A 21,908-nucleotide genomic window follows, 5' to 3' on the forward strand; every position below is an offset into this window, starting at 1 on the left:
GAGACAAAGTGGGCAGCTATAGTAGTAAAGCTCCTGTCAGTTACTTGACAGCTTAATTTGTAGAAGTGTTTAGTGCACAGTAACTGATAATAAAAGTTGGTAGTTTTCATCTTCCATAATAAATCGATTTAAGACTCACAGTAACAAATTCTGAGGTAAAGAAAATAACCAGAAAAGAGGAAAATGAAGACCACACCTGAAGGTGATTGATATTTGACTTGTGGCACACAGACAAATGTAGCACAGATGTGTAACTAGCTTTCAAGCTATCACACTTTTCCTAATGTGCCATCCCTCAGCTTGGAACCTAACTAAATCTCATTGCTGCTATTTATGTCTGTGACACATCAAACGCCTGCATATCCATGCTTGGCTTTAATCACTTTTGCTTAACTTTTCTAAAATACCTTTGCTATATTAATAGGAAGATGTTTGGAAAGAAATGTGTGTTAATTAAACAGAAATCATTGAATTTTGAAAATATAATGTAATTGGATAGTTAAAAAATCTACTCGCCAAATGGCGGCATAAGAGTACACGTATAAAGGTACTTAAGTTTGCAAGTTTTCAGAGCCAGTGGCTCCTTCTCCGGCAGAAGGGTTGAAAGAGAATGAAGAAAGGCGAAGGACAAGGATTAAAGTTGGGGAAGATTGTCGAGAACCATAGTCAGCGAAAATTTACCTCACCCCTCTTCCTTCCTCTTCAGCCCTTCTGCTGGCAGGAGGACCCACTGACTCTGGAAGTTTGTTAATATAAACACATTTATATGTGTGTTCTTCTGTTGCCAATTGGTGAGTAGATCTATCAAATTGCACTACATATTTAGTAAAGTACTTGTTAAAATGGAAGTGTTACTGATGATCGTAACAAAGTCTTAAAACCTTTGTGATAATAGGAAATGTAATTTTTGAGTATATAATGTACTGTGTTAGCAGATTTTAATGTTTTTGGTATCAATATTTCAGTTGATGAATCATTTCGTGACTACATAACAACAGAAGTATTGGATGGTGACAACAAGTATGATGCTGGTGAGCATGGTTTACAGGATGCTGAGAAAGGAGTGATATTCTCAGCATTCCCTCCAGTTCTGCATTTACATCTTATGAGGTTCCAGTATGATCCCATAACTGATTGTTCAGTTAAATTTAATGACAGGTACTAGCTTTTTAATTTCACTTGAGGGTAGCAATCACAGTAGTTCTAAAAGTAGAAACCACAGTTTGCCAATAGGATTTTACACATCATATGCAGTATTTGGAAAAAAAAAATTGTATTTTGTGTCTTCAGTCTTGTACACTATGAATGAATGAAAATCTTTTGATCACAACTATGTTGTAATTGTGGTTGAGCAGGTTGCAAGATTTGGAAAGCTTTTTTAGATTTATATGCAAAGCGATATATAAGGCAGTGACTAGGGAGTAGTTTAAAAAATGACAGGTCTGGCTGTTGCTTAACACATCGACTGCCACGTACTTAGTGACGGATGTTTCACCGCCAGGCCCGGCAGACAGCATTAGGCGTGAGGGTCTGCTGTGGCCGCAGGAGGCCAGACGACTTGACTGTCAACATGGTACAGATCTTGAAATATTTGTCAAGTGCTGTATTTTTTTATTTTTAATAATAGTAAATTGTTTTTAAAGTGTTGATAATGTTCTAATTTTCTGTTATTTTTATCCTAATCTTCAATCTGCAAGTTTGAAGTCACAATAATTGGATGTATAACCAAATGTATCAGAGTACTGTAAAATTCCAGGAATAATATAATAGTGATACTAAGGCAAGAACATTATTTCTGGTGATAAAAATGGACATTTAAAATAGCTGTAATTTGGAACTAAATTTGATATTAAATCAGGAAAATATTTGCCTAGATTATTTAGTGGTATGTCAGAAATTGGCTTTGGACATCTTTTTAGTGTGTTGATATAATTTGATTTTGAATTATCATTTTAAAAATCATTAGTCACATCCTTGGAAATGTGCATTGGAATCCCAGACCTGATTATGCCCAACAAGATAATGGTAACTAACAAACACAATGCAAGCATCAGTATGTACAGTAAGCATGTAGCAATGCATTATTCTTCTACTGAAAAGCATACAGATATCTCATTCTTTAACAATGAACTAAGATTGAAATACTTTAGGATCTTTGGCATATTTTACAATTACTGCAAACTTTATAAATGATTTTCTCCTGGTTTCTGCCATTTGTGCCTTGAAAATGACAGGGTGTGCACCTGTCAAAATATTGACTCTTATCAAGACATACTCGGCCACATTCCTGTATAAATTCTACCAGCTTGGGGTTGGGGTAAAGTACAGAAGAATGGAAAACTGGTAGTCTGAATTGGGGAAGGCAGAACATGAATGGACATTTTAGTTTGTAGACAAACACTTTATATTATGTACGTATTTACAAAGTAGTGAATGGCCTTTGTGGTCATGATGCAAACTAAATTGCCTGATTTCTATGGAAAATACAATGTGTAATGAACGGGCAACAGAGAGTTTCAGGGCAGCCTTATGGAAAGCCGAGTTAAATGATTTGTACAATGCCACATGTGTCAATTCTGAATTTAATATATTCGTAGGAGGATTGCTGTGACTCTTTAATAGCTGCTTTCTCAAGAAAAGAATGATGCCCAGCCTTAATAAGAAATAAAAATAGCTATTAAAAACTAGAGGAAATGGAGTATTAATACAAAGAAGAGAAAATTACATGAAATGGGAATTGTTAGGACAAACATAGGAGGAGGATTGATTTCATGTTAAAGAAAATACTGTGCTGTGTTAAGGAAATTGTGAAGAAAAGTCTGAGTAACATTCGAAATGAGGAATTCATAGAGTAAAATTGAATGTCGAAGAGCAATAGTTATAAGAAACCAGAAAATCATTTAAAGTGTGAAAGGATTTAATAATTTTATATAAAAGGGATTTAATAATTTTATATAAAAGTCATCATTATCACAATGTTTATTACCACACAGGCTCAAATATGCTATTGTCAGACTGCTTCACAAGAAAGCAGTCTCACTGCTTATCATTTCCTACTAGAGTAGTGGTAAAAATTATGTAAGCAAAAATATAACAACTTCTCAGAAAATAAGGTACTTAATCAGTCTCAATTTGGAATTCAGGTGGTCCTTCCTACAGTATGCACAATTATTCAATTCATGAATCAGATTATGTAGAATTTAAATGAAAATTACTGCCAACTGGGGTATTATGTGAATTGTTAAATGCATTTGATTGTGTTGTTCTCCTAGATAAACTCAAATAATGTGATATCGATGGTTTTGCTGATAACTGGTATTCCTCCTATCTAACTAAAAGAATGCAGAGAATCACATGGAGAAACTCAGTTAATGTACACAATGAAACAGTGTCTTTAGAATGACTACTAGTCACTAAATTTGTACCACTCTGATAGACTTTGTGTCCACCCATATTTTTGTTGTATACAAATGATCTGCCATGTTACATCCAAGAAACAGAAATAGTTTTTGCTGGTCATGCAGTTATTGTAATTAGCAACAGGAAAAGTTCATTTCAGTTCATGGTTGATTACAGTGTTGTTTTCTGATAGCTTATTTTTCAAATGCCTTATGTTCTTTGTTTTTGTCTTATTTCATTGTTTTTCAGTGTTATATTGAAGAATTACATCTACACTCTGGAAGTCATCTCATGGTGTGTTGCAATGGGTACATCATGTACGACAGTCACCTTTCCTTGTTCCATTGGCAAATGGTGCACAAGAACAACATGCGAGAGGGACTGTCTCTAATCTTGCCGTCATGGTCTTTCCACAAAATAGACATAGGAGCAGCAAATTATTGATTGACTCATCCAGAAATATACATTTTTGTAATTTTAATGATCAACCTCATTGTTGACGCATAACATCTGTTTTGTAATGTCTGCCACGAAGCTTTAGTGGGTACTGAACTAACTGGTGACAAGACACACTGGTCCTCTTTGGGACTTCTCTGTTTCATGTATTAATCTTGTCTCATAAGGGTCCCAGCCTGATTTACAATAGTGTCAGTCAGATGAGTATTCTGTAAACTACCTCCTTTGTGGGTAGAGTGCACTTCCTGAGGATTCTTCAGAGTCTGTCTGGTATCTGCCTTTTGTACAGTTATTTTTATGTGGTTGTTCCATGTTAAACTGCTCAGTATCCATACTCTCATGTATTTAAAATATGTAACTGAGTTCAGTGATTGTTTTGCAGTTGTCTAGTCATACAATAATCCATCTTTCTGCTTATTCATGCACAGTTCATCACATTTCTTGATGTTGGGGATCAACTGCTGACCCCTACACGAAATATCGATCCACAGCAGGTCATCCTGCATTTTCTTACAGTGTTCCACTGGACTTTTCTACATACAGCAGCATTATCTGTGACCAGCCTCATGCAGCGTCCAATGTTATCTGCTGCAGTCGAGGTTCATTAGAATGTGCAGTATGCTGACTGTGGCTGCTTTGCACATCTACATCAACCAACTGCGTAATGTGATTTTTAAAGTGTCTGTGTGGCAATACTTCAGTGCTGTTGCAGTTACACACTATGTGATTAAAAGTATCCGGACACCCCCAAAAACATAAGTTTTTCATATTAAGTGCATTGTGCTGCCACCTACTGCCAGGTACTCCATATCAGCAACATCAGTAGTCATTGGACATCGTGAGAGAGTAGAATGGGGTGCTCCACGGAACTCAAGGGCTTCAATGAGTTGTCACTTGTCATAAATCTGTACGCAAGATTTCCACACTCCTAAACATCCCTAGGTCCACTGTTTCCAATGTGATAGTGAAGTGGAAATGAGAAGGGGCACATACAGCACAAAAGCATACAGGCCGACCTCTTCTGTTGACTGGCAGGGACCACCAACAGTTGAAGAGGGTCGTAATAGATAATAGGCAGACATCTATCCAGACCATCACACAGGAATTCCAAACTGCATCAGGATCCACTGCAGGTACTATGACAGTTACGCAGGAGGTGAGAAAACTTGGATTTCATGGTTGAGCGGCTGCTCATAAGCCACACATCACGCCGGTCAATGTCAAACGACACCTCGCTTTTTGTAAGGAGTGTAAACATTAGACTGAACAGTGGAGTGATGAATCATGATGCACAATGCGGCAGTCTGATGGCAGGGTGTGGGTATGGTGAATGCCCGGTGAGCATCATCTGCCAGTATGTGTAGTGCCAACAGTAAAACTTGGAGGTAGAGGTGTTATGGTGTGGTCGTGTTTTTCACGCCTGCAGCCCATTTTGTTTTGCGTGGCACTATCACAGCACAGGCCTACATTTAAGCACCTTCTTGCTTCCCACTGTTGAAGAGCAATTCGGGGATGGTGATTGCATCTTTCAACACGATCGAGCACTTGTTCATATTCATGGCCTGTGGCGGAGTGGTTACACAACAACAACATCCCTGTAATGGACTGGCCTGTGCAGAGGCCTGACCTAAATCCTATAGAACACCTTTGGGATGTTTTGGAGCACCAACTTCGTGTCAGGCTTCACCGACTGACATCGATACCTCTCCTCAGTGCAGCACTCCATGAAGGATGGGCTGCTATTCTCCAGGAAACCTTCCAGCATCTGATTGAACATATGCTTGCAAGAGTGGAAACTGTCCTCGGGGCTAAGGGTGGACCAACACTGTATTGAATTCCAGCATTACTGATGGAGGGCAGCACAAACTTGTAAGTCATTTTCAGCCAGTGTCCGGATACTTTTGATCATGTAGTGTATCTGTGACTACTGTTTTGCCTGTAGCCATTCGTGCTGTGCAGTTGAGAGCTGACAACAGTGCTACCAGCTGCCAGGGATCATCCATCAGTCATTTATGTCGATTGTGGGTGGTAATGGTCTTGTAACACCTTTTCTGTGGTACAACCAAAGTTAATTTTATGTCTGAAGATTTTTCTGCATAGAAAGTTATATGCTGTCTTCTATTTGCAAGGAATTCTTCAGTCTAATTAACATACTTCGTATAAATGTCATATTATGTGTAAATGTATTTTGTGTGGACAATATCAAACACCATCCAGAAGTGGAGGAACACTGCATTAACCCATGCATTGGTATCTAGTGCCTTCTGGGTTTCATAAACAAATAGTGCAACCTGGGTTTCATACTACCTTTGTAGAATCCAGGGTGATTTCCTACAGAGGATAGTTTTGGTATCTAAAAAGATAATAATATTGTGAAAGGATTAAAGGTTTTCCAAATTCTACAACAGGCTGATTTCAGTATTATAGGCCTATAGTTTTGTGTGCTTTTTTTGATGGCCATTACTGACTCAGTATTTTTTTCAATCATTTGGATCTTTTCTTTCCACACTCCTAGGTGGCTGTTTGAAGAGGTGCAATTTCTGTCACTTACTCTTCATAGCATTGTGTATGTATCTTCCAGGCTTGTTGCCTTTCCTCTGTTAAGTGATCTTAGTTGATTTGTACCTCTACGGGTACTTTTACAATATCTTATCATTTTGGCATTTGTGCAATGATTGAAAGTAGGAATCTCAGTGTGATATTCCTCGATGAAACAATGTTGTAAACAGGAATATAATACTTCAGTCATCTATCATCCCTTGTTTTGAAGCCATTAAATCTTTGAGTGTCTGGACAGATGGCTTTGATCTGATTGCTGATTTATTATGAGACCAAAACTTCTTGGAATTTTCTGCCAGATTGTTGCTAGAATTATACTTATAAAACCATTGAATGCTTCGCACATGTTAAAAATGACATGTTGTAACATGTGATGCTGCTGTATAATATATTTTTAATTGTGTAGCCAATTTTGGTCGGCCATTTTCCAGTACATGTTGTTCAGCATTATGGATAAGGACAATTTTCATGGAAAGTGATGTTTGAAAAGCTTAGTAAAATACAAGCAGAACTTAAAAATTTTTGTTAATAGCAGGTGTTACATAGATCATTAAACAAATTTTGAAACATTATTTATAAATATTATGGTTTTGAAATTTGTTATAGGATACACACACACACACACACACACACACACACAGTGCTTTCTTTCTAAAAAAAAGTTTGAGGGTACTCTGACATGGGATATAATGCAGCGAAAATTGGTTATAACTGAAGCATGGGATACCACCCGTTTGCTTTTAGCCATGACGTCGTCAACATGTCGAACTACAAAAAAAAATGGTATCGGACTCATAAGTTGACTTTAAAGCTCAAATGATTGAGGCGATACAGAGAAATACACAAACATACAAGAGAAAGTGGTATCGAACACTTCAGTTTACATCACCTCAAATGAAGCATGCAATTTGAGCGTATGCATATCCGTTTAGCACTACCATCACCCACTATTAGTGGGCGAAGGTACTACATGCTTGTCAAACTGGCTGCCAGCAATTCAGTTGTCGAGAACAGTTGCCGCATCTTCGAATTCCTTGAAACAGTCAATAACATCGATTTTCCCACCAAAAACTGCTCTGGTATCATTCGTATTGCAATTACCGACACAAAAAAATGAAATAAAAAATTTGTCTGTGAAATAAATCTTTGGCACTCTTCCAAGTTCTCAACATTGTAAAAAAATTACTTTGTCGACGAAAAAGTTTAGGGGTACGCATCCCCCAGCGTTCCCTCAGAAAAACAGTGCTGCATGTATATGTAACACCTGCTATTAACAAAATTTTGTAATTATTGCTTGTATTCTACAATAATTTGCAAAACATCATTTTTGCATGAAAATCGTCCAGTATCCAAACATTGTACAACAGCTGCTGGAAAATGATCGACCAAAATCAGTTGTACAATTAAAATAAGTTTTACAGCAGCTTTGTGTATTTTAATATGTGATTTGAATATAATAGAGAGGAAACATTCTACGTGTGAAAAATATGTCTAAAAACAAAGATGATGTGACTTACCAAACGAAAGTGCTGGCAGGTCGATAGACACACAAACACAAAATTCAAGCTTTCGCAACCAACGCTTGCTTCATCAGGAAAGAGGGACTTTCGTTTGGTAAGTCACATCATCTTTGTTTTTAGATATATTAATATGTGATTTGTAAGATTTAAAAATTGTCTTCAGTTCATAACAGCTTTGGTACAGTAACCATTATGTATGAGATGAATGTTTGACATTGACTGGTTAGATAACCAGAAATCTGTTTCTTCTTGCACTTAATAAGCAGCTTTTTTTACACTCCTATTGACACCTGTAGGAGTAAAGAAGTTCAAACCTATTTGTAACCAGGAGGTCTAATATGTTACCTTCACAAATTGGTTCTTTGATTAATTGTTCAAGGTGATTTTTGAATATGTGCTTAGAACAATTTCACACAATTCACTAGCTCTGCTATCCACTATAATCAGGCGAAAAGTGGTAAATTGAAATTACATAACATTTGTTGGAAACAGATGCTCATTCATTTCCATTATTAAAAATTGTTTTAAACCTATTAACTCTAATAAATTAATAAAAGAATAACTCCACTTTTGAAATATTTTCAAAAGAAATCATTCTTATAACTTCGAAGTTCATTTCTGAGACATTATGCTCTGAACTGTGGACACTTCATTATAGTGTGAAAACAGCTGTTCGGAGTTTATATTTGAGTGTTGAAAACAAACTGCCATCAACTCAGTGTGCACATTTCTTGTTGGTATTGAAAGTTATTTTCCAGCTATATTTGGAACTGATTTGTCTCTTCAGAATATCTGCCCTGCTAAGACTAGCCATTCCATGTAAATTTAAGGCTCTACCATAGTATCAGAGTGCATTGTCATCATCATCATCATCATCATCATCATCATCTTAGGGGCATAACACAGACTTGCATTGATCTTTGACCATCAGTGTTATTTGCCTAGTTTAAAGGTACAACCTAGTGGTGTTCGGTTTTACCTTCTCATCTGCTTGAAGTAACTGTTTCTTCATGTTTTCAAAAACCTGCTGGTTTCATCACCGAAATATTTCTTTTCTCATAATACTGACGCCATCTTCAAACTCTTAACTTGGAATAGAGCTAAAAAAGAAAATATCAGCTGGTGTCAAATTTCCTGATGCTATTGGACAAGAAGTTGTAACAAAAGTCACACATTTTGAAGAGAGATTTAATTTAGTGTAGCAGAAAACAACCTGTTTTTGTAGTAAGCTAAACCCACCAAATATGCCACTTCAGCTTCACAAACAAACAAATCAACAAGGCACTTGCTCAGTGTGTGTGTGTGTGTGTGTGTGTGTGTGTGTGTGTGTGTGTGTGTGTGTGTCAGTCAGTATTATTTTTACTGTTTTGTGACTGACATTAGCAAAGACCGTGATCTGTAGAGTAACTGGAGTTGTAGGTTAGATTGGAAGGTTATCGGGTGGTAAATCCAATGAATGTGATTCCATAAGCTAACATACTACTCATGCAGTGTTGTTTAAATTCTTCAATCTATCATATTTGGCTAGTGATTTTCGCATGATAAAATCAACTCTGTTCTGAGATTGGTTGACAGAAGCAAACTGACCAGGCACTGTGGGTTTATGTACATTAACATGTGTGCTACAAAAATATACAGTTTAATTGATACACTGAATTAAAGATATGTTCAAAGTGCATTATTTTTGGCATGATTTATCATACCAAAGGCAAATATGACATCAGCGAATGAAACAGTTACCAGATTAGCATTTGTTGGCCATAATTTACTTTTGTCTGATGTCGCATCTAGGATGAGTTATTTACAAGGGGAAATGAATTGGCCTAGTCAACAGAAACTGAAAAAGGTCAAATAGGGAAAAATTCGTATAGTCACATGTTTTTGTACAGTGGTAGATAGGAGATATGGGAAGAACACACTAAAAATCCTGATTGGTGGAGTGTGAATGAGTAGGTGTGGGTGCTTTTAAGGTTTTTTAAATATTTTCCTTGTTGTTGTGGTCTTCAGTCCAGAGACTGGTTTGATGCAGCTCTCCATGCTACTCTAGCCTGTGCAAGCTTCATTACCTCCCAGTACCTACTGCAACCTACATCAGTCTGAATCTGCTTAGTGTATTCATCTCTTGGTCTCCCTCTAAGATTTTTACCCTCCACGCTGCCCTCCAATACTAAATTGGTGATCCCTTGATGCCTCGGAACATGTCCTACCAACCGGTCCCTTCTTCTAGTCAAGTTGTGCCACAAACTTCACTTCTCCCCAGTTCTCTTCAATACTTCCTCATTAGCTATGTGGTCTACCCATCAAATCTTCAGCATTCTTCTGTAGCACCACATTTCGAAAGCTTCTATTCTCTTCTTGTTTAAACTATTTATTGTCCATGTTTCAGTTCCATACATGGATACACTCCATATAAATACATTCAGAAACGACTTCCTGACACTTAAATCTATACTCGATGTTAACAAATTTCTCTTCTTCAGAAACGCTTTCCTTGCCATTGCCAGTCTACATTTTATATACTCTCTACTTCGACCATCATCAGTTATTTTGCTCCCCAAATAGCAAAACTCATTTACTACTATAAGTGTCTCATTTCCTAATCTAATTCCCACAACATCACCCGATTTAATTCGTCTACATTCCGTTATCCTTGTTTTGCTTTTGTTGATGTTCATCTTATATCCTCCTTTCAAGACAGTGTCCACCCCTTTCAGCTGCTCTTCCACGTCCTTTGCTGTCTCTGACAGAATTAGAATGTCATTGGTGAATCTCAAAGTTTTTATTTCTTCTCCATGGATTTTAATACCTAATCTGGATTTTTTTTCTTCCCCCCCCCCCCCTCTCCCCTTTTACTGCTTGCTCAATATAGATTTAATAACATCTAGGATAGGCTACAACCCTGTCTCACTCCCTTCCCAACCACTGCTTCCCCTTCATGCCCCTAGACTCTCATAACTGCCATCTGGTTTCTGTATCAAATTGTAGATAGCCTTTCGCTCCCTGTATTTTACCCCTGCCATCTTCAGAATTTGAAATACAGTATTCCAGACAACATTTTCAAAAGCTTTCTCTAAGTCAACAAATGCTAGAAACGAAGGTTTGCCCTTTCTTAATCGTATGGTTAGTATTGCCTCACATGTTCCAACATTTCTAAGGAATCCAAACTGATCTTCCCCGAGGTTAGCTTCTACCAGTTTTTCCATACATCTGTAAAGAATTCTTATTAGTATTTTGCAGCCGTGACTTATTAAACTCATAGTTCGGTAATTTTCACATCTGTCAATACTTGCTTTCTTTGGGATTGGAATTATTATATTCTCCTTGACGTCTGAGGGTATTTCGCCTGTCTCATACATCTTGCTCACCAGATGGTAGAATTTTGTCAGGACTGGCTCTCCCAAGGCTGTCATTAGTTCTAATGGAATGTTGTCTACCCCCGGGGCCTTGTTCCGACTCAGGTCTTTCAGTGCTGTGTCAAACTCTTCACGCAGTATCATATCTCAAATTTCATCTTCATCTACATCCTCTCCATTTCCATAATACTGTCCTCAAGTTCATCGCTCTTGTATAGACCCTCTATATACTCCTTCCACCTTTCTGCTTTCCCTTCTTTACGTAGAACTAGTTTTCCATCTGAGCTCTTGATATTCATACAAGTGGTTCTCTTTTCTCCAAATGTATGTATAATTTTCCTGTAGGCAGTATCTATCTTACCTCTAATGATATATGCCTGTACATCCTTAACAATTATCCTCTAGCCATCCCTGCTTATCCATTTTGCACTTCGTGTTGATCCCATTTTTGAGACGTTTGTATTCCTTATTGCCTGCTTCATTTACCGTATTTTTATACTTTCCCCTTTCATCAGTTAAATTCAATATTTCTTCAGTTACCCAAGGATATCTACTAGCCCTCGTCTTTTTACCTACTTGATCCTCTGCTGCCTTCAGTACTTCATCCCTTAAAGCTACCCATTCTTCTTCTACTGTATTTCTTTCCCCCGTTCTTGTCAATCGTTCCCTAATGCTCTCCCTGAAACTCTCAACAACCTCTGGTTCTGTCAGTTTATCCAGGTCCCATCTTCTTAAATTCCTGCCTTGTTGCAGTTTCTTCAGTTTTAACTACACTTCATAACCAATAGATTCTGGTCAGTCCACATCTGCCCCTGGAAATGTCTTACAATTTAAAACCTGGTTCCTAAACCTCTGTCTTATCATTGTATAATTTATCTGAAACCTTCCAGTGTCTCGAGGATTCTTCCATGTATACAGCCTTCTTTCATGATTCTTAAACCATGTGTTAGCTATGATTAAATTATGCTCTGCGCAGAATTCAACCAGGCGGCTTCCTCTTTCTTTCCTTACCCCCATTCCATATTCATCTACTACGTTTCCTTCTCTTCCTTTTCCTACTATCGAATTCCAGTCACCCATGACCATTAAATTTTCATCTCTGTTCATTATCAGAATAATTTCTTTTATCTCATCATACATTTCATCAATCTCTTCGTCATCTGCGGAGCTAGTTGGCATATAAACTTGTACTACTGTGATAGGCGTGGGCTTCGTATCTATCTTGGCCACTATAAGGCGTTTACTATGCTGTTTGTAGTAGCTTACCCACATCCCTATTTTTTTTATTCATTATTAAGCCTACTCCTGCATTACCCCTATTTGATTTTGTATTTATAACCCTGTATTCACCTGACCAGAAGTAGTGTTCCTCCTGCCACCACCGAACTTCACTAATGGAAATGGATAGGTTAAAGTTAGATATAGTTGGAATTAGTGAAGTTCGGTGGTGGCAGGAGGAACACTACTTCTGGTCAGGTGAATACAGGGTTATAAATACAAAATCAAATAGGGGTAATGCAGGAGTAGGCTTAATAATGAATAAAAAAAATAGGGATGTGGGTAAGCTACTACAAACAGCATAGCACTAATTTTGTCGCTGCCGTGCAGGCGATGGAAAATCGAAGTTTATTAAAAATATTGTTTTAGGTGGTGTAAAAATACTGATTACTGTTAAATGCAGTGGCTTAAGAACAAATATTAATATTTTTGTGAAAGCTCCTGTAGTAGCTTCTTGTGACACAGTGGCATAACGAGAGTGGGGGACTTCAAGTTTTCCCCCCCAAACCTGCTACATTCTGAGAACACAGTTTATCCCTTAATATAGTTCACTGCACTTAGATGTGATACACACATTTAATATTTGTTGTTGAGCCACTTCATTTAAGAATCAACATTAATTCCTCCACCTACCGCTGAACAAAAATTTGTGGCTATATGAATTTCCCCCCCTATTTTCTTTTCCTGATGGGACTGAATGGTCATTTTAAGATTACATGTGAACCTCAGATTTCTGGAAAGGTCATGATCCACGTTCAGCATTAAATATCTATCAGTTCACAATATTAGTTAACTACTGCCTGATATTTGTGACCTTTTTCAAAGGAATGGAGGAAACGCATAATTTTGCATCATTACATAAGAAACTGCCAGTTTCGCGTTAAATTATTAAAAAACCTTCTTTTTTTTCATATGGTAGCTTTTCATGTCTTAATTTTAATCAAGGCTAATGGAGAAAGTTCAATATTTTCAAATGGAAATAACATGTTCTTCAAATTAATAATTGTTTCTATGCAATTGAACTACCGTTGAAGTTGGATAAAACACATTCAAAATTCGTGGCTGTTCATATTGATAAGAACCTGAACTGGAAGTTACTCATTATGGACTATAAACATCAAAGATCTGTAAGTTTTGCATTATAGATACTAGTAGATTTTGCACATGAAGATGTCAAAAAGTTGATTTAAATTCCCTATTTTCATTTGCTAATTTCTTAGAATGACATATTCAGAGGCGATTCTTCATTTGGTAGGAAAGTGTGTTTTGCACAGAAGTATGCGATGAGGCTGATATGCAGTGCTTGGTTTAGAACAGACCCATAGTTCAGTATTGCTTTTGAAGTTTTTTGTCAACAATCAGTGCCAGTTCAAAAAAAAAAATGACAGTCATAAATTCAATGCTAGGTAGAGAAATGGGTTACACTACCTATCACTTAAGTTCAGTGAGGAGTGAAGTAATAAACCATAGAAGACATTGACCACTTACACCGTGATGTGAAGATTTTAATAGATAATAAAATTAACTTCAGATATTAACTGAAACCAGTTTGCTTAAGAAATCATTTTATTCAATATAAGAATTTAATTAGGTATAAATCACAATATATAGCATCTTCATCTATATTGTGCAAACCGCTATGAAGTGCATGGCAGAGGGTACGTCCCATTGTACAAGTTATTAGGGTTTCTTCCTGTTCCATACTTGCAGCAGTTATTCTAATCTTATCCTCATGATCCCTGTGTGAGCGATACATAGGGGGGTGTAGTATGGCCCTAGAGTAATCGGATAAAGTCGGATCTTGAAACTTTAATAGACTTCCTTGGGATAGTTTACGTCTATATTCAAGAGTCTTCCAGTTCAGTTCCTTCAGTATCTCTGTGAACTCTGTAACACCTCCGTTTTTATCCCGACCTGATCTGATCGAATAGCAGCCCAATATTTATTAATAACATGACCGTGAACCTAATGGGGCTGGTAATCTGAATTGACTGCTACGGAATTTGTTACTTTCCAGTTCATCCTGTTCAATACTATAATACTGAATGTATGGTAATAAGGAACACCAACACAGTTTTACTAATTACGAACTTATATTCTTCTCAAAACACAAAAAGGAGACAGCCACTGCCTTCGTCATACATATCTAATTACGGCTAATCTCGGCACAGGCTTTCTTCATTTGCCATTATTGTCACACGCTAATCCATCACTGCGTCCAACACTGCAATCCAAGGTTAGGCCGGCACGGTAGACGCGAAGCTAAATATCGGCACTAGCAAGTCACTGATCACTTTTATAAAGAAATTTCATTACTTTCCCAGTATTTATTTATTATTTAGGGGTCTAACCACGGCGATGGAGACACCCTTCTCGGTTAAAAACCCTGTATTCCAATAATGGCCTACACACACACACACACACACACACACACACACACACACACCATTCCCGCCAACCACTCTGGCGCATCTCGACACTCGCTCTCGCAACAAGCCACAATCGATTGTTCGACCTGTGCCGAGTGCAAAGTTATAGTAAGGGCCTACGGACCCCTTACAACTCTCCCACAGATTAAACGAACCTGTGACTATTCATGCTGCTCTGCTATGTATATGTTCGGTATCACCTGTTAGTCCTATCCGGTACGGGTCCCACACACTTCAGCAATATTCTAGGATGGGTCGCAAAAGTGATTCATAAGCAATCTCTTTTGTAAACTGATTGCACTTCCTCAGTATTCTACTAAGAAACCAAAGTCTACCACCTGTTTTACCCTTGACGAACATGTTTGATCATTCCATTTTATACCCTTACAAAGTGTTACCCCAGGTATTTGGATGAGTTGACTGATCCCAACAGTGACTCATTGATATTGTAGTAATAGGATACAATGTATTTTCATTTTGTGAAGCGCAAAATTTTATGTTTCTGAACATTTAGAGCAAGTTGCCAATCTCTACACCATGTTGGAACCTTATCAAGATCTGACTGAATAGTTATACAGCTTCTTTCAGATAGTACTTCATTATAGATAACTGCATCACAATCAAAAAACTTGATTTTACTATTAATATTGTTTGCAAGGTCATTAACATACAACATGAACAACAAGAGTCCCAACACATTCCCCTGGGGCACACCCGGAGTTACTTCTACGTCTGACAATGATTCTCCATCCACGATAAAATGCTGTAGCCTCCCTACCAAAAAGTTCTCAGTCCATTTCACTTGATACCCCATATGATCGTACTTTTGACAATAAGCATAGGTGTGGTACTGAGTCAAATGCTTTTCGGAAGTCAAGAAACACTGCATCTACCTGGTTGGCAAGATCCAAAGCTTTCAGTATATCATGTGAGAAATTGTGAGTTGGGTTTTACATGATTATAATATTTTGAGAATCCGAGCTGGTTGTCATGGAGAAAGTCATTCTAATAGAGATACATCATTATGTTCGAACTCAGAATATTTTTGAGATTCAACAACAAATCTATGTCAAGGGTATTGGATGGTACGTTTGCGGATCACTTCTACTACTCTTCTAATAGACGGGTGTGACATGCTTTTTTCCAAGAACTGGGCGCATTTTCCGTTTAAGAGATCTATGATAGCTTATAGTTAGAAGGGAGGCTAGCTCAGCCGCAAATTCAGTATAGAATCTGTCAGGTATTTCATCTGGCTTAGAAGTGTTGTTCAGTTTTAATGGTTTCATCTGTTTCTCAACACAACTGACACTAATATTTATTTCGTTCATCTTTTCGATGGTTTGAGGATTAAATTGGGGCAATTCTCCCAGGTCTTCCTTTGTAAAAGAACATTTGAAAACAGAGTTAAACGTTTCACCTTTTGCTTTGGTACCCTCAATTTCAGTTCCTGTCTCGTTAAGGACTGGACACTAAATTTGGTGCCGCTAACAGCCTTTACGTACAACCAGAATTTCTTTGTATTTTGTGGAATGTCATTTGGCAGTATTATGCTATGGTAGTCATCGAGGGCATTGCTTTCATAACAGCCAAATGTGTTTCATTCAGCATCTCTCCATCCATAGCAGTATGCTTTGTTTTACACCTATAATGCAGTAATCTCTGTTTCTTTAGAAGTTTCTTTATAGTGACTGTATTCTATGGAGGTCCTGTCCCATTATGAACTGTTCTACAGGGTATATATCTTCTACATGCTCCTAAATTGTGGTCAAAGTTTAAACTTCCTCATTGAGATATAACATTGCTGATTTTTTTAAATCTAGTTTATTGAGCATGTATACCTTTCTGCTTGTTTTATTGTCCTTTGTACTTTGGTAATGATTGTTGCCACAACTGAGTCTTGGTCATTGATACCAGTTTCAGTGTGGACATCCTCAAAGAGGTCAGGTCTGTCTGTTACCATTAGATCCAATATGATTCTATCATGGGTAGGGTTCCTAACTATGTGTTCAAGGTAGTTTTCAGAGAAGGCATTTAATAAAGTTTTGTAGGATTTCTTATCACACCCACCACTGACAAAACTGTATTTTTCACAGTCGAAGTCTCCACCGATGACTACAGTATGATTGGAGAACTTATGTACAAATGAACTGAGATTTTCTCCGAAATTTTCAGTTACATCAGTAGATGAGCCATGGGTGACAGGAAAATCCAACTTCATTTTATTCCCATGCCTGATACTGAGTATTGGCCAAACAGTCTCACATGCAGCTTCAGTTCCTATGTTGGTGGATTTGAGTTTTTCGTCTGCTGGGACAAATACATTTCCCATTTGCCTATCCTTACAGTATACACTTAAATTTTTCCCCAAAAATCTCACTGCTATCAGTTTCAGGTTTCAACAGCTTTCTTTATGTAGTATTATTCAAGTTTCACTGCTTTTCATGAACACTTCAAAATCTAGCACTTCGTTGTGAATGCTTCAGCAATTTACTATTGGAATTTTAATATTCTCACCTGTGGGAGACATTTCTTTTGATCTTACACTAATACTTCTGGGTTTCCTACAGCTATAGTTATCCGGATTGGATGGAGAGTCGCCTAATCAAAAAAAAACCTTGTGTGCACCCCCACACAAAGTCAGCTACCTAATTAGCAGTCTATGATGTGCAGTGCACACCTGAACTATTTAGGGGGACCGTACAATTCTCAGCACTATGTTGCAAGTCTAGGAAATCACAGCCTAGCTTGTCATAGAACTTCCGAAGTGTCTGGTTCAGTCCTTCCACTCGACTCAGAACCAAAGAGTTACGATCAGTTCTGGCAATAGTGCTGCAAATTGTGAGCCTCGTTAAATTCCACGCATAAGGCTGGTCTTCTCAGCCTTCCTTGCCAATCTCTGGAATAACCGAAGAATGACTTTGGAGCCCAGATGACAGGCGTCATTTGTTCCAATGTGTGTCACAACCTGCAGTTGGTTGCATCCTTTTCCCTCAGTGGATGCTGGTATAGCATCTTCAACATGTTTAATGAGGAGGGGAAAGAGAGAGAGAGAGAGAGAGAGAGAGAGAGAGAGAGAGAGTAAACGGTCAGCATGTTGCCATATTTTTGTTGGGAAAGTATGATGTTGTTGGTGTTGTTGTAGTAAAATGGTTTGTTTTACATTGTTATGAGCAGTTGCAATTGTGAAACATCCAAGTAACTAATGAACAGTTCATAGCAGCTGGGTATCTGCTTCTCCATTCTTTCCATTTCTAGTGGATGCTTCATTCAACATATCTTACAATATGTGAAAAGAAGTTCTTGGTTGCATGGTTGCATTCTTTGGCTGGATACTCTGTTTTGTGTATTTTTAATTAACGGCCCATACAGCTGATACCTAATCACTCAAGCTTGCACCAAAATACAATCTCCATATGTAGTAACAACTACTGAACACAAAATGGATTCCTGTGGAGGAGGAACCAAAAGCTCAGCAACTTATTCCCCTTTCCTAAGGGCAGTTCTACTGATAAACACCTTTTCCTTTTGGTGGCTATATTACTATCCACAAAAACATAATGATATTCCATATTGAATTTTACATCAATTTATTAACAAAATGTCAAGTGACCCATGTCTCTTAAAAGTCCTCCACTTTAAAAAAAAAAAAAAATGCTTTGATTTTATATGGCAGTGTTTTTTGTGTCATCATATTCCTTAGACATTTGTCACAAGCAAGGGCTTACAATATCCTGAAGTAGAATGAGCAGATGCATTCATTCTGGCAGTTTATTATTTGAGAGATCTGTATTGCTCTTGTTTATAATTTTTTATATGAAATTGTAACATAGTATCATCTTTTCTTCATGTCACACTCTGTTTCAGTAATAGCATATATTACAAAACTGGAAGTACAGTTAATGTGTTGTCTGGGAGTTGGGAATCCCGTGTGTGTAATGATCTTTGTGATGACACTCTGAACTCTAGGTGTATATTTCCTTTGGTACTCTTCTGAAACCTCAATTAATGACCATGAAATCACGGACTGTAAGCAGTTATTTGCTCTTATGGACTGAGCAATCCAAAATACTACTAACAACCTGCCTTCAGCTTCACTTGTCCTGCTTCCAAAGTTCACACAGTATTAGAAATTTGTTTGAGAAGATGGAGCGAAAGTTAGAATGTCGTGATGACAGAATGCAAACCAATAAATACAAAATATTGATAAGAGAGTTAATTACAATTGTTGCCACCCAAACAGATTAGCACAAGGATCATTGAAGGCAATCCACCCGTAATTCAATAATGACATAGGAGATGTTGAAAATAACTAGTCAAAATTCCTAAAGGCATAAGGACAGTACTCAACAACCCAAATCATATTTTGACAGAGAAGCAAAGTAATTTCATGGATTGTGAATAATGCGATGTTTGTGTTCTGTACCTTTAAAGAACAAGAAAAGAATGTTGCTAAAGCAGGAAAACAATAAACTAACAACAGGTAACGCAACTTTGTAAATTTTTTATTTTTTTTTTAAGAGATAATTGGCTACACAGCGATGAAACTGTAACAGCTTGAATGTGTGTAACAGTGTTAGTTTGTCGCATTCAATTGGTCGTAAAACATTGAGCTGCTCTTAGGCAGTCAGTAACTGCTGTAGTAATTTAAGTTACTAAATTTTTAAATATCTGTAAATTAATTTATATTTTCCACGTTCTGTATTCTGATTGATGATTTCTAAATCACTCTAAATCATTTTACTGTTGTTCTTCCTTCAGCTGTTTAAACATTTCCTACAAATATTTTATATAGTCCCCAATGTTTCCTATTGAGCCATTGTTGCATATTTTCTGTGATAAGTATGTATGTTAAATTTCCAAGGAGACTGTGTCTGGCCAAGCAGTGCAATTATAAGCACTGCTGACACATACTTACAAAAGTTGGAAAAAACCTAAGTCAGTTGTTAGCTCCTTAATCAGGGTGGAAGGAGTGGTAGGTTGGGGAGGTTAGAAAGCAGGAGGAGGTCGTTCAGAGTCCAGGTCGAGATAGAACCATTTCTTGTGAGGACATGGTGGTCAAAGATATGTGTCAGAGTGATCTATCCTTCTTTCATAACTTTCCCCTAATTACCCCTCTTTCAATTCTGAGGAAGGAAAGAACAGATCTGAAAGTTAGGTCGGTCTCCCTCCCTCTCCTCCCTCTCCTCCTCTCCCTCCCTCCTCATCCCCCTCTCCCTCCCTCTCCTCTCCTCCTCTCCCTCCCTCCTCGTCCCCCTCTCCCTCCCTCCCCTCTCCCCTTTTTGTTGCCCTTTTTGTGTATGTCCATCAGCAGTGCTTAGAATTACACTTCCTGATGATAAGCTCTGGCCAGTCATACTGTCTCTTTGTAATTTTAGTTTTTATTAAGTTAATTTTTCTTTTGAAACAATTGCTCCCATGGTTTTCTACAGTGTGGGTCGTTTTATTTGATCAACAATATTTGCTCAGTTTTAGCAGTACCTATATGCATAATTTATGCAAGATGAAAGCAGTTATGATAGGAAGAAAAAATATTTGTAGTTGTTATCACTTTTAATCATTACTCACTGTAAAAAATGACTGCAGGATAATAATGGTGAAACATCATCAAAAGATGTTTACCATTCATTAGCACTGTAATGCAGATTTCCGTGCATCTGAAACAGATGTGGCATTTTATTGCAAGACAGCACAAAATAAGTGTGAACAGTGAGTAGAAAGGGATGTTAGACAAAAATGATATCCATTTCCAAAGCTAGCTGTGATGGTTCATCATTCCTCAGTTTACATTGCCCTATTTATTGTGAATATTAATACAGCTTTGGATCTGCAGAACATAGTGGCCAGCCACAACTGCCATTATTGAGAACAAGATGATACAAAGCAGTTAACAAGCCAAACTACCTAACGTAGTATTGGAATGTGATGCAGAAGCTACTGAGAGAGTGTGAAACTGGACAGTCAGGTGTCCTCCAACTTCCTTGACAAGCAAAGTATATACCAGAGTGATACTGACACAACATAGATCCCCAGGCAGGACCTGTATTTGTACAGTTGAAAGAGAGGAGAAACGGGAGTAAAAATGAGTAGTTATGAATGGGACATAAAATAGTAACAAAAGAGGAAGAAAAGAAGTTTGGAGACTGTATACACTACTCCCTGCATATCATTTAAAGTTCATTATTTGCAGTTTTTTAGTATATTGAGTATAGATATGACAGATAATTCAAAATTTGTATTGATGTTGATAATGGGGATTTGTTTTACAAGACATGTACTGGGCTCCACATATGCTCATTATGAATAAAATTGAGCATCTATGAAATGCCAGGCGATTCCTTCTTGCTTGGGAACTTAACATGTAAATAGCTGTAATCTATGGGCAATATTGAGACAAAATGCATCAATATTTCTGTATAAATATTCCAGCTGTTGATTTTATACTGTTTGTTACATAAGATACATTTCGTGTTGTAGAATTTACTCACTGACAGCTACTTTAATTTTTTTTTAATTTACTACTGCATAGTAGGAAAAGAGTAGATAAAAATGTATTAAGTCTGATAATATGATCACAAAAGTAGTGTTGTAAAATGAGTTAAGACATGGAATGTCAATTAGTTTTATCCTATGGCATTTCCCCTGAGTAAGATATCAGAAACCATACAGTTTTGGTTGGCTTGGACATAGAAGGCAGAATTTGTGAGAGTGAGATGTTGTCGGCCAATATTGGTCTTCTCCAACCAGTTTTCTGTTGGTGATCACTTGGCTTCTCATTTATCACAGTGGTGGGTGAAAACCATATAAACAGGGCGTTGTAGTCATTTAATTCGCTAACATGTCTTGTGTATTTGTCCTGTACTTCAACCAATGGACTTTCGTTTGTAAGCTCCCACTTTCCAAGGATCGCATGCGAA

The 21,908-nt window shown here is 37.4% G+C and overlaps 1 protein-coding gene across 1 annotated transcript in view; it reads left to right on the forward strand.

Moving 5' to 3' along the window:
* Nucleotides 1-21,908, forward strand: part of LOC126458288 (ubiquitin carboxyl-terminal hydrolase 7) — a 216,205-nt gene that overhangs the window by 87,238 nt on the left and 107,059 nt on the right. The window contains exon 10 of the mRNA XM_050095228.1: nucleotides 966-1,158. Within this exon, the coding sequence (XP_049951185.1) occupies nucleotides 966-1,158 (193 nt within the window). The remainder of the gene's footprint in view (nucleotides 1-965; nucleotides 1,159-21,908) is intronic.

This window comes from Schistocerca serialis, chromosome 2 (assembly GCF_023864345.2).
Source record: "Schistocerca serialis cubense isolate TAMUIC-IGC-003099 chromosome 2, iqSchSeri2.2, whole genome shotgun sequence".
Classification (NCBI taxonomy): domain Eukaryota; kingdom Metazoa; phylum Arthropoda; class Insecta; order Orthoptera; family Acrididae; genus Schistocerca; species Schistocerca serialis.